General features: G+C 32.3%; 2 protein-coding genes across 2 annotated transcripts in view; both read left to right on the forward strand.

The window, feature by feature from the left end:
* Positions 1-1242, forward strand: part of LOC133201752 (tubulin--tyrosine ligase-like protein 12) — a 232685-nt gene extending 231443 nt beyond the window's left edge. Inside the window, exon 14 of the mRNA XM_061337545.1 lies at positions 970-1242. Within this exon, the coding sequence (XP_061193529.1) occupies positions 970-1118 (149 nt within the window). The 3' untranslated portion in view covers positions 1119-1242. The remainder of the gene's footprint in view (positions 1-969) is intronic.
* A 4384-nt stretch (positions 1243-5626) lies between these two features.
* On the forward strand, positions 5627-7216 carry LOC133201694 (uncharacterized). Its single transcript, XM_061337483.1, has 4 exons — positions 5627-5733; positions 5834-5889; positions 5994-6128; positions 6619-7216. Exons 1-4 carry the CDS (start codon positions 5648-5650, stop codon positions 7170-7172), a joined length of 831 nt encoding a protein of 276 aa, XP_061193467.1. The 5' UTR covers positions 5627-5647; the 3' UTR covers positions 7173-7216.
* The last annotated feature ends 7670 nt before the right edge of the window (positions 7217-14886 follow it).

Below are 14886 nucleotides of genomic sequence, written 5' to 3' on the forward strand. Positions count from 1 at the left end.
TATTGTGAAACAATTAATAAGATGATAGTCACTAAAAACTAAAAAAAACAAAGAAACTGAAATATTTTGAATCACCCGAAAATTATTTTTAAAATTAGTTGTTATACCTTTCTGTTTGATTAAAAGGAATGACTTGTCACATACTGTAAGTCGTTTTAATTCCACGGTGTTAAAATTTCACAATTTCTCAAAAAGTACCAATTGCGATAATTTTATTTTCACACTGCAAGAATTTTTTTTAAAATTCGTAAAAGCATTTAAACGTTTTTAAAAATAATGATAGCATTCACGATGGGTTTAATTTCGAGAAAAAATGATGAATCGTGAATATAGTGAAATTAAAACCATAGTGATTATTTGCCAGTCTACAGTATTTTGCTACAAGGAAGTGACTTCATTTTTTTGATCAGATTATACAATATCATAGTATGCTAAATACCCACTTTCTAGAAGTTGAAATTTTGTATTAAATTTATGAACAGCTTATTTTTCATTTACACAGATACATTTATGTACATGCAGATACATTTTTGTTAGAAGATTTCAGCTGTAATAGTTGTTTTATGATGTTTGAATAACAAGTGTTGTAGTTTCCTGATTTTGCAATACAGATTAAGGAGTAAATCTTAAACTTTTAAGCATCTTATTTGCAAATAACACAATTTTTTATATTTTCTTTGAAAAAATAGCCCAAAAAATTCATATGATATAATTAAGAGCTAATATATCAATCGTTCCATGCTGAAACCATGTTTCTAAAGATACATGTAAAATATCCATTAAATAAAATTTTGGTGTAGCATTCTACCTTAACTAAAGTTTTGAATGTTCATCCTTTGAACATACTTTCACCTACCTGTACTTTACTTATGAAGACTCTGCCAAAACCAAATGTATTTGAATTTTTTTGTATTTCAGGGAAAATAATTATTGCAACATTTTTAAAGTATCATTTTTTCTTAATTTTAGGGGAAAGAACCATTCAGCCAGTGATTTGTGAAGTAAATTTTTGTCCGGACTGTGACCGAGCATGTAAATATCACCCGAACTTTGTGAATGACATCTTCAGCACTCTGTTTATGGATGACATTGAGGGGAGACCTGTCACAAAGCTATAATTTACAAATAGTGATGACTTGTAAAACTGATCACAATGTGATTGATATGCATATAGTACCTAACTAGGTACATATGTACAGGTATCTCTGTTTTTAATAGAAAGAATTAAAGAAGTTGACCTTATTTAGTTGTCCTTTCGTGCTTATAGGGATTTCTTTTTATTTTTTAGATTAAAATAATGAAATCATGAAAGCATCTTGAAAGCTTATTGTGTGATTTTTTACTGGTTCCCAATCGACATAAAATGCTGTAAAAATATAATTTATAGTTGCTAAAAATATATTTCAGTATGGCTTTAAGTGATTTTAGCTCACTTGAGCTTTAAATTCAGCTTTGTGATTACCCTCTTTAAGCTCTTCACTAAGTTTATTTTCTGGTTCTGTAGTATTTTAAAAGATTTTAAAAGATGCCATCATTTTTTTTTTGTTATTTCTCAATTATCTACTCTTGAAAAAGGGTGTGACCCTTCATTTGAAGAAATCGAATATCTGCATTGGTCATACTCCAAGGTCTAGGTCATGAGGTCAAAATTTTTGGTACCAAAGGAAAGGTCTTTTCACAAGAAATATATTCCTGAATTATGAAAGCCCTAGCACCAACCATTCTCAAGTTATTGGCAAAATAAGTTTTTACAAATGTAGGTCAAACTCAGAGGACAAAGCCAGGAGGTCAAAAATGTGGTACCGAAAGGAAGGTCTTGTCCCAAGACAAATACATTTGATATATGAAAGACATAGCACCAACCGTTCAAAAGTTTTGGCCAAGGTTAAAGATTTTCAAAATATGTCGAACTACAAAGTCAAGGTCAAAACTGTTACAAGGAATACGCGTGAAATATGAAAGCCCTTGCACGAACCGTTCAAAAGTTACGGGTAAGGTTTAAGTTTCTGCGAACAAACATACAAATAGATCAACAGAAACACAGCTAAACAGACAGGCAAATGAACAGACCAAAAACTATATGCACCCGAATCTTCGATTATTGGTGCATAAAAAGTCTTCTCATGAATAGAAGGGCCATGATCAGTCATATCAATACGCAAGCATCCTTTGATAGTGCAGATTTAAAATATATTCAGGGGTAGGTTGGTGCCAAAATAGGAATAAAAGATTTACATAGACGTTTATAGAAAACATCTTTTAGAATCCTTTCCTCAAAATTAGTAGGGCAAAAATTACTCGTATTACATTTAAAATTAACATCAGAATATATATAAAATAAAAAAAGAGGAATAATGCAAGGGATAATTGTATTGATATATGTCGGGAAAAAAAAACTAAGTCTATATGATTATTTTTGAGACATATTGGAGAGGGTTATACTATTGTAGCTACCTATAAACTCCCCTTTTGTACATATTCTGCAGTACCCAGCATTTCTCAATATTAAGGACTTTTCCTTCATGACCAACCATTGAGACCAAGTAACATCCTTAAATTTTGGAAATTGAAATTATGTTTAATCTCCCTAGGGAATCACACAGAAAACCGTAAGTTTTTTAAAATACATTTAAAAACTGTTCCACTTGTCTGTGAGCCAATTTATTCAGAAATGTAATATGACAATTAGATACTCGTATATATTTGCTAATACAAGAGACAGAGAGAGAAGAAAAGAGAAAAACCTTGAATGAAATCAATAATTGATCTTTTTCTTTCATCGTTTGAAAAGTTCAGTTCCCGGGAGTACTTTCTGTACTTTGATTATCTCTGGACTTTAGGTACTTGCATTGTGAGACAGGAAAAAAGTGCAGTTTTATGTATAATTTTACTATCAACATTCATGATAGCTCACCTGAGCTGAAAGCTCAAGTGAGCTTTTCTGATCACCCGTTGTCTGTTGTTCGTCCATCCGTCTGTAAACTTTTCACATTTTCAACTTCTTCTCAAGAACCACTGGGCCAATTTTAACCAAACTTGGTACAATATATCCTTTGGTAAGGGGGAGTGTAAATTGTTAAAATAAAGGGCCAATTCCCCTTACAAGGGGAGATAATCAAAAAACAAAAACAAAAATAGGGTGGTGTCATTAAAAAATCTTCTTCTCAAGAACCACTGGGCCAAAAAAGCTGAAACTTATGTGGAAGCATCCTGGGATAGTGCAGATTTTAAATTGTCAAAATCATGACCCCCATTGGTAGGGCGGGGCCACAATAGGGAATCCAAGTTTTACATTGAAATATATAAGAAAAATCTTTAAAAATCTTCTTCTCAAGAACCACTAGGCCAGAAAAGCTGAAACTTATGTGGAAGCATCCTGGGGTAGTGGAGATTCTAATTTGTTCAAATCATGACCCCCGGGGGTAGGGCGGGGCCACAATAGGGAATCTACATTGAAATATGTAAGAAATCTTTAAAAATCTTCTTTTCAAGAACCACTGGGCCAGAAAAGATGAAATTTATGTGGAAGCATCCTAGGATAGTGTAGATTCTAAATTGTTCAAATCATGACCCCCGGGGGTAGGGCGGGGCCACAATAGGGAATCCAAGTTTAACATGGAAATATGTAAGAAAAATCTTTAAAAATTTTCTTCTCAAGAACAACTGGGCCAGAAAAATTGGAACTTATGTGGAAGCATCTTGGGGTAGTGTAGATGCTAAATTGTAAAAATCATGACCCCCGGGGGTAGGGCGGGGCTATAATAGGGAATCCAAGTTTTACATTGAAATATGTAAGAAAAATCTTTAAAAATGTTCTTCTCAAGAACAATTGGGCCAGAAAAACTGAAACTTATGTGGAAGCATCCTCGGATAGTGTAGATTTTAAATTGTTAAAATCATGACCCCCGGGGGTAGGGCGGGGCCACAATAAGTATTACAAGGGGGAATTCTGGTAAAGAACAGCATGGCCAAAGTTAGTCAGGTGAGCGATGTGGCCCATGGATCTCTTGTTTAACAGCTAGGTTTAATTTCGATGTAATTATATCAATAGTGAAGCTAAAAGGCATTAGATGTGGACTTAGCATGGGGTTTAGATATCTATGTATGAAACGATGTCCGGTCGACGGTCTTGCAGGAGTACACCTACATTCACAACTTATATAATTCCATTTATTGATCTTTGATGTTGATAAACTGTGTTGTCGTGATTACTAAAAATGGACAAATCTTCATAATGCTTCCTCTTACAGTTTTCATTTCTATTTAATAGATTCTAGTAAAATTGACTTATCAAGAATTACAACTATATGTACATTTTTGAATCAATTTCAATAAATGGATCAAGATAACTTTTAATTAAAGCTTTTTACTGCTAGAGTGTCTGACTTAAAATAAAATCTGATATCAGTATTTATGTGTTTATTGAGCTTTATTGCAAAATTTATATACATAAAGTGACTGTCAGTAAAATTAAAAAGACAAAGGAACTGATATTTCTGTTTATTCCAATATTATTTTTATTTTTAGTTCTTTCTAATTGATTAAAAAGAATGGTTACTTGTATCACATTTATATTTTAAAATTTCTTTGCTTAAAGGTATGAATAGCTTTACTAAAAGGATATTTCATTTATTTTATTGATCACAAACATTTTTTCTGCATGTCAGAAAGTATAATGCTGGTCATATATGTATTTTCTGTATTTCAGCCCGATCTTTAGCCAGTCGTTGAATTTTCGATATTTTTCATTTATACATGTACGTTTATGTACAGATACATGTTTGTTAGAAAATTTCAGCTGTAAAGTTAATTGTTTTATGACATTTGAATTACCAATGTCATAGTTTCCTGATTTAGCATTACAGGTGAACTAGACAAAGAAGTGCATATCCTTGAAAAATACTTCCACTTACTTTCATATAAATGGCTCAGCAAGAAAGAAAACATTAATGTATTTTTTTTTACTGTATTTCAGGGAAAAGAATATTAAAACAGTTTTATATGTATCTTTAACTTAATTTCAGGAGAAATTACTATTCAGGCAATGATTTTTAAAGTAAATTTTTGTTTGGACTGTGAACATGTAAATATCACCCAAACTTTGTGAAAGATTTTGAGGGAAGACATGTCATGAAGCTTTAACAGAGATTAAACAGGGTATTAAAGGTCTTTTAACTGATGTTCTTCTGTACTGAATATTACGTTTTATTAGCACATCAAGCATTATAAAAATGGCTAGGTATTGAATTATTTAAATTGTTTTTTTTTTTTTGAAAAAAATATTTCATAATTGTTAAGAAGTCTTTTTCACCAAATTTTGATAAACAGCGCAATATATATTGCTTTATTCTGACCTGTATTAGCTCAAACTATATATATATATATATATATATATATATATATATATATATATATATATATATATATATATATATATATATATATCAGCTTGTCCACGCGCATGAGAAGTGTCCTATCCCAACCCATATGCATCCACCTCATGAATTATATTTTTAGTCAGTTTCGTTTTCCCCTTGCACACCAACATTCCTGGATCCGCATTTGCAAGGATAATAATTATGGCCTTCTGAATAGTTAAAACGAAAGTACATCTCGTAAGTTCCCATAAATAAATTTGAAGCCGGCAATGGAGTTATTTATTTTGAAGTGTGTTTACATTATTTTTAACCATGTTAGCCTAATACGAGAGATTAATTGCCAATTATGTACAGGGTAAGTCAAATAAATTTAGTTTGTTTTGCAAATAAATGCCTTTCGTATTCATATGATTTTCATTTCTAATACTTTCAATTTTTTTTTTGAACGCATATAGATTGGACAGGTGTTGCTTTGGTTACAGATGGAATGAACATTTACAAAGTTGCACCAGTATGTTTATTCATCATTTTGAGATTAAATTAATTGTATTGTTAAAATATTTTATAATTCGTCCTTTTAATTTTGATTGTGTTTTTTTTTTTTTTTTTGTGTAGAGTGTAGTGTTGGTTTTTACGGCAACGAATGCAGTAAGAAATGCAAATATCCATATTACGGTGAAGATTGTCAACACGTGTGTAATTGTGAATCTGAGACTTGTGACTTTACATTTGGTTGTAAAAACGAAACAGGTAATGCTTCACCTTACAAAAACATCGTTTTAAAAAAATCAAACGCTTTCAGATACAAGTTGTCTTCAAATCTGGTTTTATACATGATTTCTCTGATTTTGTCTGTGAAATAAATAAATTAGTAAAAAAAAAAAAAAAAAAAAAAAAAAAAAAAAAGCAAAACTAAACTCCCGTGTATTTAATTGAGATCAAACAACATATAAATCGTGAAAAAATGATTGCCTGGTTTTGATGCATAGAAAAAAAAGAAATCTTGCTTCTTTCACATAATTTGTTTTAGTGAAGTATTGAGAAACCAATATATGATATGTAGAAAACATTCACATATCAGGAGGATAAGGAAGAGGGAAGAAAGATATAAAATTTGAAGATTTGTACTAAGATGTGAAATGTAGAAATATTAAAGAAAACAAATCATCACTGTGACAATAAGATCTTTGCGGGAGATATAACTGTATTATATTGTATTTTCTTTTTCTTTTTTTTAAAGCTACTGATGTATTCTTTGAAGTTGACACAAGTAACCAAACCACTATAGATCGGCGAAGAATAAATTATGTGTCTTTTACTGATGAGCCGAGACGGAACTTCGAAATCTTATTTTTGATTTGTGCAAGTTTATTGGGTTTCTGTCTTATTCTAAACACTCTATGTTTAGTGTTATTTTTGAGGAGGAAATACAAGAAAAAGATCCTGAAAAAGGGAGAAGAATACGAAGTTATGGGGGACATTCCCCACTATATTTATAGTTCATTAAATACAGAGGAGGTAAATCCATGTCTGGAAGCATCTGCAGTTGGACAAATTAAACTCTTGAAGTACAAGGATGACAATAAGTTTTCAATTGAAATTAAAACAACTCCTTTTGAACTAAATCAAACCAGCTGTAGTCTTAATTCAGTTGGGGTTTCAAATGAAACTACACAAATACAAGACCGACAGAGAGAATTTGTGCTCTCTTCTGTAAACTCAAATCCTTATGTGGAAGAAGCTAGCGAAGAAAACCAACAACCAAATGAGTATTCATCGTTGGACAACATTTAATGACATATGCACCACAACTAGAACCTATATCATAATGTATTAAAATGAAATGAATTAAACATGATAAAATTTTGTTCAGTATTTTTAAGTACATCTAAATAAATATAAACATTCTCCTGTATATAAAATATTTTTGATATGGGTGTACATTGCAAACGGTGGAGGAATATTAATTAACATTAATTTTGCACGTACAGGATTATGATTGATCTTTCAAATATCGTATGAAGTGAGTGAATATACATATTGCCAAATGTGTCACTTAACTCATTGTGAATGATGTAGTATAATCGTACTTAGTATATTTGTGGAAAAAACGATGGTGATCAGAAGTGCTTAAATACTTCAGACCCAATTAAAACCTAAAATTATCATTAATTTAGTAAATATCACAGTTTAAAAGCAATGATATCTTTTCAAGGAAATTGAAGTGTCCAAAAATTCCAGAGTAATTAATATCCTTAATTTTTGATCAAGGGCCACTTTCGCACCACAGAATTTCCGGCATTAGATAATTGTATCTCAAGTGCAATTCTTGTCAATAAAGATCTGATTGTACCGTAGCAAATTGAAATATACAATTAAAATTTTATCACAAGTTGAACCGGTCCAGTTCAAAAGGCAATTGATTATTTTCTTCCTTATCAGTGTGACTTTTTCAAAAAGAACTCAATACATGTTTATAATTATAAAATTCATATCTATTTTGGTCATTATATCTCACAATACATAATTAAATAACTTGGTCTTTAAACAAGGTTCGATCAATGAAGATTTTTCACTGTCTAGCTTTGAAAGATCCAAGTATATGTTGGTAAACTTTTCACGAGCACCATGAGATTTGGTGCCGAGCGAAGCGAGGGACCAAATCGAATGGCGAGGGAAAAGTCTAACAACATACTTAGTACATGTTTCAGACGAGAAATTAAACCCTGTGACGGTACATATTGTCGTTTTGTACATATTGTCGTCGGCGACAATATGTACCTACCCTCACTACCCATATTGTCGTCCATCGGTACATATTGTCGCCGACTGAAAAGTTACATATGTACATATTGTCGCTGGCGACATAATGTGCCTCACCCTCACTGTACATATTGTCGCCCCACAGAAATGGTTTTTTAAAGATGTCTTTTGTTGTTTTTTTGCTAGTTTCGTGAATGTAGTTGGTGTGAAAATCACACTGACGTGTCTCGTATGCTATTTTATGCAGCGTGATTGTGACGGTACATTTTGTCGTCCAGTTCATATTGTCGCCGACGACAATGTGTACCTTCCCTCACTGCGCATATTGTCGTCCATCAGTGTTATTGTGTATGTTAAGTTAATTATTTAATTATGAAATTTTACCTGTGGACTAAGTATATACAAGTTAAACAAACAAAATTTACCAAAGCCAAAAAAAAAAAAATAATAAAAATAAAAAAAACCACCAAGCTGGGGGGGGGGGGGGTGCTACATCTGTCTTTTGTGTTTGAGAAGATTTTAAAGATTTTCTGTATATATATTCCTATGTAAAACTCACCCATTGTGGCCCCACATTACCCCTGGGGTCATGACTTGAACAAAAATGATTTTGTTTTTGTTTGTTTGTTTGTTGTTAAAATGCCCCTCTCGAGAATTTTTCATTCATATTGAGACGTCACCACCGGTGGAGGGCTGCAAATTTAGACCTACATATATACTTGGCACTCAGGATCATTGAGCAGTGAGGGATCTTTTTTGTGCTAGCATCTCAAAATTGAACGTACGCTATGAAGCTTTCACATAAGTATCATCTCTTCTGACCCAGTAGTTCTTTAAAGAAGATTTTTTTTTTCTAAATATTCTATGAAAAACTAAGATAATCTATTGTAGCCACACCTATCCCCCGAGGGACATGATCTGAATAAAACTGAATTTACACTTTTTAGTGAAGCTTTCACACAAGTTTCCACTTTTCTGACAAAGTGGTTTTTGAGAAGATTTTTAGAAGTCACTAAATTTTCACTTATTCTTACAACTGTAACTACTTCCCTTAAAAGAGGGCATGACCCTTCATTTGAACAAACTTGAATCCCCTTTATCCACAGATGCAAGTGTGGCAAATTTGGTTGAAATCGACCCAGTAGTTCTTGAGAAGCTGAAATTATGAATAGTTTACAGACAGACGGACGGTCAGACAAAATGTGATCAGTAAAGCTCACTTTAACTTCTAGTTCAGGTGATTTAAAAATGTTATTTTTTGCGATATTCTTATATTATTATTAACAATAAATTATATTTATAATATTATATCAGCACATGATCGTATATAAGAATAACGCAAAAAATAATTTCCAAATAATCATTACTACTGAACAAAAAAACCATACCTGTATTCACTCTCCAAGTATATATTACAAGAAAAAAAGAATAGCTGATTTATCAGATATCTCAAGAATCACGGTATCTTGATATGTCATAGTGATGCACATCAATCTTGGACATAATTTTCTGACCAAAAAGTTTTCTCCCTGTAGTACTGTCTCCCTCCGTGCGTGTTTGTGTTTGTCAATCTCTCTTTCTTTTCTCAAGTAAATATTCGTCAAAACAATCTATCGACGACAATATATGCCGACCTAGACTGTACATATTGTCGCCGACGACAGAATGTACGTATACATAAAATATTTTTACATACAATATTGTTGTATATGATATTTTACAACAAATGAAATCTTTTTTATGTTTACAATAGTGAATCTCTTAAATTAGTGATTCTGCTTTCTGTAAGAATGTTCAGTTGATAACAATTATAGAAGTTCATACATACTTGGCCTATATCAATAGTACTTTTAAATATGCAATGATTCCTGTACTTATGATAAAGTGGTCATCTTAACATCCAATTGAGCAAAAAATACATCTATTCTCTCTAGAAATATGAGTAAATTTTCCCCTCTCAATCATTAATAAATGTACACTGAATCTATATTTTGCAATCAATTGAATACATATACTTAGTTGGATTTTGTTTAATTAAGTAGGATTGCATACACAACTTATTTGTTAGATATCTTTATAAAAACACTCCGAGGATGAAAAAAAAGATGTCACATTCTTGTTGAAAACAATCAGTTAATCTTTGTTTAAAAATTATTTAAAAACAGATTTTTAATATGCCCCGTAATCGAAGATTCGGGAGTATATAATTTTTGCCCTGTCCTCCGGTCTGTCTGTTTTCTGTTTTTCCGCAAAAACTTTAACCTTGCCCATAACTTTTGATTGGTTGGAGCTATGACTTTCATATTTCACATGTGTATTCCTTGTGACAATACCTTCCTTTGGGTACCAACATATTGGACCTCTTGACCTTAGAGTTTGACCCACTTTTGCAAAAATTTACCCAACTTTAACCTTGACCATAACTTCTGAGCAGTTGATGCTAGGACTTTCATTTTTCATATGTGTATTTAATGTGACAAGACCTTTTCATGGGTATAAAATTTTGTGACTCTTTGAACTTGAGTTTGACCCACTTTTAAAAGACTTTAACCTTGACCATAGTTTATTAACAGTTAGTACTAGGGCTTTCAAATTTCATAGGTACATTTCTTGTGATAAGACGTCGACCTTTCCTGGAGTTTAATATCTTGACAATATGACATGATAAAGGAATGTTCAAAATCATTAAGATATAAAGAAAAAGTAGAGGAGACAATCCTTCTCCCTGAAGAACTCTTTGCTCTTCACAGAAAAATCACCAAAATTGTTTTTGTATTTCACACAGTTCCTAACATTCTTATACAAAGACTACATACTTTTTAACATTTTCTCCTTGATCCCTAACGTTATAAGCTTTTTGAAAAGATAATTTCTATTAGTGCTATCGAATGACCTTACGATAGTCCACAATTTTTTTCCCATTTGAAAGATGTTTATCAATTATACTTTGCAGTGCAAAAAAAGCGTCTATTGTACCAACCCCTGGTTTGAATCCAAACTGTCCATCAACTAAAACAAAATTACTTTCGGACCATTTCATTAGAATTATTAGGTATAGTTGTAAATATGTTTAGCATGCAACTCATAAGGATTATGGCCCTATATATGGTTATCTGTTTCATCTGGATCATTGTTTTTAAAAATAGGTACAATTACACCTTCACACCATGAGTGAGGAATATTACCAGTATCAAAAATTACATTAAATATTCTTCTTAAAAGTGAGCTTAGATCATCTCTAATATGATTGAAGTACTCATTTATCAAATTATCTTTTCCTGGCGATTTTCTACTTTTTAAACAGTTTTCTCTTTAATAGTTATCTTAACATGTAATGTTTTTGTTTTATACGTGCAAATATGTCATTGTTGTGAATGAGGAAGGAATAGAATTTTTGTTTGTATGAAGGGCCTTAACCATGGAGCCTGATTAGTGCCCTAATCTTGGAGCCCAATTAGCGCCCTAATTATGGTGCCTAACAGATGTTCTAAATGTATTAGGTATCTTGACACCTAACGTTGGTGCAGCAGCCCTAATACTTGGAGCCTAATGCCCTAACAGGTGCCCTAACTATGGAGCCTAATGCCCTAACGGGTGCACTAATGACGTTAGGTGTCAGACAGGGTATATAAGGAGAGAGAGAGAGAGAGAGAGAGAGAGAGAGAATAAAAACACATAGTTTGTACTTGATATGTAAGCTGCGATTGGATATTATCATACTCGTTGAAGCAAAACTCTGCTGTTGTTGTTTTTTCATTAGATCTATAAAGATCTATAGTTCCTAACTTAAACACTGGATCCACAATATTTTGTGACACAGGAACGTTGTGAATATAGTCACTTACTGAGGACTGATTCCTTTGAGTTGTCGTCCGGATAAATCCCGAAAAACGTCACAAACATACAGTTCAACAGTATTCATATCATACTAATACTTCTATTTATTTTGACCTTTGCCTTAAAAGTTTCAATCAGAAATATGCGATATTTTTAAGATATTAAAATAAACACTGGGTTATGTCTCGTCTATCGTCGCACGGCAAGAATGTACCGACGTTGTTATGATTTTCTCTTCGCAACTATTTTCAATTCATCCATAAATCTATTAAATATCTTATATATATATATATATATATATATATATATATATATATATATATATATATATATATATATATATATATATATATATATATATATATATATATATATATATATGTTTTATTTCATATACTTCCAACTTGCGCTGGAGGTCTAGTTTTTTTTATTTTATAAAAAAAAAAATATTAACTTTCCATAATGCATTTGCATATCCATTCCGCTGCACGTACAGTAGCGTCGGATTGAAGAGGAAGTGGCGTGAAAGGCTCTCTTTCTTCTTCCTAGCATTTGTCCATCTTTTGACTTTCATTTACATTGGAACATGTATTTTATGCAACTTTTGATTTTTTTATTATGTTAACTACATGTTTTTCCCTTATAAGTAGTAAATATTTAGGACTTCAAGTCCGGCGTAAAGCCAGGTTATCAAACCTTTCAAAATTTCAACTGAAGAAGAAAGTGAATGGACCATTAGACAACCTTTAACGTCGCTTACTCTTGAATCTGACTATGCATAAGATCTAGGCAACGAATATAGAAATAATTATAATTTGGACAATGTTCAAATAGGTATAATACGCTATAAGCAGACATATTTTTGTATTCATTTGAAGCAGAATTTATTTAGAAACGCGTACTTGAGAGGAAAATACTTGCTGTGTCCTCCAACTCGACATTGAAATATATCGACGACATATTATCAATAAGCAATTGTTACTTCCATTCATATGTCGACTCTATATATCCCAGGGAACTTGAAGTAAAAGATACCACAGAGTCTGAAACATAAGTTTCATAAATGGATATTTTACTAGAAAAAGACGTTAATGCCCTAACAACAAAACTTTATGATAAACGTGATGACTTCAACTTTTCTATTGTCAACTTCCCTTACGTAAGTAACAATATACCCATATCACCTGCATATGGGGTTTATGTCTCCTAGTTGATTCAACACGCAAGAGCATGATCTATACGCGCACGAACAATTTCTAAAACGAGGCAATCAACTGACAGACAAGTTGATGAACCAAGGATATCAACAGTCTCGTTTTAAGTCGGCGTTTCGAAAACTCTATAGTCGATACAATGACATTGTCAACAAATAGAATCTATCAATAAAGTCGAATGCTGACTGACATTTTTCTTATAAATTGTTAGGTCACTATTTACACACTGATTGTTTAAGGATTTTTCCGTTTGCCCGATCATGACAAGGAACACACGGCTAGTGTGACCGCTCGGCAGGGGATGTTTATTCCTCCATGGTACCTGATCCCACCTCTGATGTTTATAAAGGTCCATATTTGCTCTGCTAAGTGTGTGTGTGTGTGGGGGGGGGGGGGGGTGTATCCAATGAAATAAGATCAACATTCACAAGGTAAGGTTCATAAACACGACGACAATGGTTGTCCTTTGTGACGTCATGATAACGTAGCATTATATTACACACTATTACAATCACATATTTCAAAAAATGAATGGAAAATAAATGAACTCTGAAGCAATTATTTTTTGGATTAAAATATAATAAAGAAGTCTTCCTTTGTTATTGTGGATATTTTACAGTCACTCATAATATTTCCATTATACGTACCTTAAAGGAAAACAAGCTGTGCAGTTAAATAATTTACATAATTTATTCAGAAGAACAACACGTGAAGTTATCGGGGCGTGCAAAGCCAATTTGTACCTCAGCCCAGGTTTCTTAGACAATAGCACAACTTGTCGACCTTTATGGTACTCAGATGACATGGTGGTATAGTAGCTTGTGGCCAGTATTTTATAAATTTAAATGTTTAATTAATTTAATCTTGCATTATGTTCAGATATTTCTGAATCAATCTTCTCTCCTTATACCATCTCTTTTGAACTGCTTGGTATCATGGTGCATAAAATCAAATATCACACTGAAGGTTAAATTTAGCATAGTTATCGCTTTAAATACTGACCACTAAACACATAGTACTTACATTGAAATATATCAAAATCATCCTCGAATATGACGTTGTTACATATATTGGGAGCCAACTAATACAAATTGCATAAACAATGTCTACACCTTTAAGAGCAATGACTTCAACATAAAAAAATCCGTTTAGATACCAATGTACATGAAAACAAGAAATAGAGTACTATTAAGGACAGATAATACAAACTTTTATAAAAAGAAAATCTTGAAAATAATAACTTGTCAAGTTTATACAAGTAAAACAAGATGTGTTTGTGAAACACTGATGCCTGTGGCGAGGATTAAAGTTTGTCAAATGCAAATCAAACTCCAAGTTCAAGAGATCAAACATGTTGGTACCCAAAGAAAGGTCTTGCCATAATGAACACACACGTGAAAGAAGAAAGCCCCAGCAACAACCAGTCAAAGGTTATGCCAAGGTTAAAGTTTTTCAAATAGGTCAAACTCCAAGGCCAATGACAAAACTATTGGTACCATGGGGAAGGACTTATCACAAGAAATATACACATGAAATATGAAAGCCCGAGCACAACTGTTCAAGAGATATGACCGAGGTTAGTTTTCCAAAAGTTGGCCAACTCCAAGGTCAAACATAGGTAATCAGAGCTCACCTCAACGAATTTTGTCTTTAAGTAAGGCAAAGTCCCACATTAAACTAATAACTTGTAATGT

Source organism: Saccostrea echinata, unplaced genomic scaffold (genome assembly GCF_033153115.1).
Source record: "Saccostrea echinata isolate AGI-Se365-2 ecotype Australia unplaced genomic scaffold, CSIRO_AGI_Sech_v1 ptg000045l, whole genome shotgun sequence".
Classification (NCBI taxonomy): Eukaryota; Metazoa; Mollusca; class Bivalvia; order Ostreida; family Ostreidae; genus Saccostrea; species Saccostrea echinata.

Bases quoted from the DNA above. Each gene is read 5' to 3' on its own strand.
- LOC133201694 (XM_061337483.1), top strand. From the start codon at position 5,648: ATGGAGTTATTTATTTTGAAGTGTGTTTACATTATTTTTAACCATGTT. The intron at 5,890-5,993 runs GTATGTTTATTC...TTTTTTGTGTAG, and splicing joins ACATTTACAAAGTTGCACCA to AGTGTAGTGTTGGTTTTTAC. The intron at 6,129-6,618 runs GTAATGCTTCAC...TTTTTTTTAAAG, and splicing joins TGGTTGTAAAAACGAAACAG to CTACTGATGTATTCTTTGAA.